This window comes from Suricata suricatta, chromosome 13, assembly GCF_006229205.1.
Source record: "Suricata suricatta isolate VVHF042 chromosome 13, meerkat_22Aug2017_6uvM2_HiC, whole genome shotgun sequence".
In the NCBI taxonomy this organism is placed as follows: Eukaryota; Metazoa; Chordata; class Mammalia; order Carnivora; family Herpestidae; genus Suricata; species Suricata suricatta.
In genome coordinates this window covers 84,472,021-84,476,481 of record NC_043712.1, presented here as the reverse complement: position 1 = coordinate 84,476,481, position 4,461 = coordinate 84,472,021, and the positions used below count along the sequence as shown (strand labels likewise).

Below are 4,461 nucleotides of genomic sequence, written 5' to 3'. Positions count from 1 at the left end.
CCGCGCGCTGCCTGCCCTGAGGTACCTCGGAGGCCCGGGTTGTCGTCTCTGGCCCGAATCTTTCGGATTTTGACGGGGCGCCCGCTCAGGGTGGACAGGACCAGTCGCTGGCGCAAGAAGTTGCAGCCCGCGTAGCTGAGGGAGTGCGACTGAGTCGCCATGTGCGCGCCCTCCGCAAAGGTGCCGGCGGCCGGGGCGCAGCGACTTCGGACGGGTGCGGGGGTCGCGACCCCGGCGGGGGCGGCGACAGCGGCGGTGGTGACCTGGGCTCGGTCTCGTAGCCCCGCAGCCCCCGGCGCGTCCACGTGGTTTGGAACAGGAAGACGGAGAGATGAGACACCGGGTCAGAGGGGAGAGGGGCGGAGCCGGTGACCGTCTCTCCGCCTCCCCACCCGACTGGGGGCGGTTCCCGCGCTGGGTCACGCGGCTGTTGGTCCGCGCTGGATCAGGGCGGTGCCCATAGCGTGCTGCCATTGGTCCGCGCTGGAGTTGGGCGGTGCCCGGGCCTCTATGCCATTGGCCCGCGCTGGAGTGGGGCGGTGCCCGGGCCCCGGCAACAGCGCCCGGCAGGAGGGAGCGCGTGCGGGGGGGGGGGGGAGTGGCCTGGCAACCCTGCGCGGGAGCTTGCTTGCGGGAACGGTCTCCCTGGGGTCTCTCCGCCGTGGGAGCCGGGGGAGGCGATGGGCTGGGGTTGGCGCCTACCATATGCCCGGTACTTAGCCTCAGCACTAACCGAAAACGTGAATGTGGATGGTATTATCTCCCCCGCCTTTTTCTTGATCGAGGAGAAAACGGGATTGGCGCGCTCCTCCTTTTGCAGACTCCGCGCTGAGCTCGCCGCTGGCGCTGTCCCCTCGCTCCCCGCTGTCACCAGGCAGGGTACTCCTAACCCCTCCTTACACTTGAGGAACATTGCAAAGGTAACAGTGGCCGCATGCATTGGGACCGGAGCCTTGGCGACACCAGGCCATTGCTTAATTAAGAGACACCAAGATTTATTTGCCCCTTTCACATCGATCTCTTTACATTCACAGCGCTTCTTGCCAAGTCTGTACCTCCCATCCCACATGCCTCAAAATGGGTAGTTGTAATAACTTCACACATACACACAGACTCTGCTTTTCCCTCTTTCCTGTCTTTTTAATCCTGCACACCAGAATCTTCCCAAAGATTGGATTATATCACTCCGCTGCTCAAAAACCTTCAGAGCTGCACAGATATCTATCAAATGACCACGAACTTCTGAATCCAATATCGTAATAACATGTGTTTACAACCATTCTTGGAGAATATCACCAGATCATGAGTTCCAGAACATTTACGGGCTGGGGGCTTTGGGGGGAGGGTGGCGGTGATCTGCAAGGGGTAGAGCTTGAGTAAGATTAACCAAGGTAGCAAGTGCTACATAGATGAGACTGGGTTATGAGGAACCACTGAGGCAGTCTGGACTCCATAGGGTGACAGACTATTAGAGGTGTTGGTAGAATTTAACAGAAGCAGCCCTGAAGTCTGTCAAGGGAGGTGGGTGATGCATTTATATTATTGCCGTTTCTTGGGACTGCCTTTAAGGAAATTGGCAGTGCCTTCTGATGTGAGGATTGAAAGCTCCTGGACCTCTGAGGGCATTCCTTGAATCCTGCAATGGTCTGTGCCTAAGCAGATACAGGGGCCATCACACCAGGAGTGGATTTTTTTTTAAATATCTTCTCATTTTAATTCCTCAACAGCCTTAAAAAACAGCTACTATACTCTGTAGCAAACCCCATTGATGCCCTCTCTGTTCATATCACTTCTGTTTTTACTGTTTTAATGCAAATCTGCTCATTCTCCTCCAACAGCACCCATATCTCTTTGTGCAAGGGCTTTTCCCACCTGCAAGGAACTCAGTAGACCAAAGGTGCTGAGGAATTGGTGTCACTGGTGAGTCAGTCAGTAAAGCATCTGACTCGATCTCAGCTCAGGTCATAGTATCACAATCCATGAGATGGAGCCCTGCGGTAGGTTCTGCACTGACAGAGCACAGAGGCTGCTTGGGATTCTCTCCCTCCTTGTGTCTCTCTGCTCTCTCCCGCCCGGGCTCTCTCTCTCAAAATAAATAAATAAACTTACAGAAATTAATCCCCAGAGTCCTCACCCGATGACGGATGGGCATTGATGTATAAGTATCCCAGCTCCTGAACCCTTGCACAAAACAGCTCTGTGATACAGAGTGTACAGTGCTGCCCTAGGGCTCCCCAGAGGTCGTGGGTCCCAGCCGGCCACCGTGATGACTCGCTTGGTGACCAGCTTCCTCCCTTCCCTGTATACTTCCCAGCTACCTTCTGATATTTCCTTGCATTAACTCCCAAATAAACTACTTTCACTCAAATTATTGTCTCAGAGTCGTCATCTGGGCAAAGTGAATCCTGATTTTTAAAATTTGAGAACTGAAGTTGAAAGAGAATAAATGACCTGCTTTAAGTGACATAGCTAATAAATGAAAACCGGAATAGAAATCCCATCTGCCTGTCTCTCTCCCGCTCCCTCTCCCTCTCTCTTGAGTCGTGTATCTTTGGAACCTGAATCTCCAGGAAAAAGTCTAGCTGCCATGAGGCTGCCATGCAAGAGAGGCCACACAGAGTGCTGACTATTCTAGCGGACAGTGTTGGAGGAGTCCAGTCCCCAGCCAGCCTCCGGCCAGTTTACGGAGCCACTATGCCTGACAGCGCAGATAAGCTGCCCTTACTAAGTCCTGCGCAAGCTGCATATTCCTGAACTAAATAAAGGATTGCTCTAGTTTTAAGCTATGGGTTTGGGGGAAGTTTGTTACCCAGTAACAGATAACTAAAACTACATATCCCCGAATTCCCATAATTCTAGGTTAGCCGGCCCCAAGAAACATCTTGCGTGAGACTTGGAAGACAAAAGCAAACTCACAGCCACCCTGTTTATGTTTGAAAGGTCACTGCAGGGGACCACGCTCTCTTGCGGCTCACCAGTTCACGTACCTGTGTGAGGCTGATCTACCTTATTGAACTGGGCCCCTCTCTCCTCCAGTTTCTACCAGATCCAACTACCGGGCCAAGGACGCATTTACCTCCATGAAGAAGGACTCCATCTTCTGCTGTGAAAGCCTGATGCAAGTTCTAGCATGTCCTACTGACTTTGGGTCCTGTCAACGGGCACAAAGGCGCTAGCCTCCACAGTTGCATTAGGTCAAATCCCTATAGCAATCTCTAGAGACTGGTTCTCCTTTTTATTTTTATTTTTATTTTTTTGAGCCCTGACTGGTACAAGTCATTCCTGAAAGCTTACCGGGAGTAAGGCTCCCTGCTAAAGGCTTTACATACATGATCTTATTTGGTCCTCACACCAACTAGCTCAAAAGTTGGATTTTAAGTATATAGGGGTTTAGGATACCATTGTCTCTACTTTCATTTATATTTGAAACTGCTCATTACAAACTTTTTAAGCTACTCATAGATTTTTCTTTCACACCAAATAAATGATATATATCTTGCCTTGTAATCACTTTCCCCAAAAAAGATAAGGATAGGGGAGCCTGGGTGGCTCAGTCAGTTAGGCACCTGCCTTCGGCTCAGGTCATGATCTCACAGTTCATGAGTTCAAGGCCCGCTCAGAACCTAGAGCCCGTTTCGAATTCTGTGTTACCCTCTCTCTCTGTCCCTCCCTGGCTCTCACTCTCTCTCTCTCAAAAATAAATAAACATATTTTTATTTTAAAAGATAAGGATAAGGGGTCCTTGCCTCAGCAATGGGACACTGGATTTAGGGACCATAGTAGAAATGGATTCTTCCCTGTCTGTACAGAAAGTTGCTCAACACATTTCTACCCACTCTGTTATCTCATGATCTCCTTTCTTCAAACCATAATCATTCTATAGCCTTTTTCTCATCTCAGCCTGGAACTAAGGCTTACCTGTTCCAGTTTTAGGATGAATTTCTGTGTTCAGTGCCCTGCCCCTGGGCTCCCACAATAACTGTTCACGACTACAGTTTTGCATGTGTGTCCCTTTATAACTCATTTTTGTGGGCAGTCTTTCTGAAAACATGTAGTGATCCAGTGGGAGCAAGAACAGTATTCGATCATGTAGAGCAGAAGTAGAGTCTTACCAGTCTATCCCCGCACTTAGCACCTAGCAGGGGTTCAGTAGGTATGACTAGAATCAGGTACTTAATAAATTAGTTGAAAGATGCATGCATAGCCAAAATCAGTGAATTGAGAACTGTCTAAATCAGTGACTCTCAATCCTTAGCATGTACCAGAACTGCCCAGAGAGCTTGTGTTTTGTGTGTGTGTGTGTGTGTGTGTGTGTGTTAACATTTTTAAATTTTATTTTATGAGAAACAGAGACAGACAGAGTACAAGCAGGGAAGGGTCAGAGAGACAGGGAGAGACAGGGAGACACAGAATCCAAAGCAGGTTTCAGGCCCTGAGCTGTCAACACAGAGCCCGATATGG

The 4,461-nt window shown here is 50.1% G+C and overlaps 1 protein-coding gene across 1 annotated transcript in view; it reads right to left on the bottom strand.

The window, feature by feature from the left end:
* Positions 1–342, bottom strand: part of RCL1 (RNA terminal phosphate cyclase like 1) — a 56,271-nt gene extending 55,929 nt beyond the window's left edge. Inside the window, exon 1 of the mRNA XM_029919689.1 lies at positions 26–342. Coding sequence (XP_029775549.1) covers positions 26–161 — 136 coding nt within the window. The 5' untranslated portion in view covers positions 162–342. The remainder of the gene's footprint in view (positions 1–25) is intronic.
* Between the last annotated feature and the right edge of the window lie 4,119 nt (positions 343–4,461).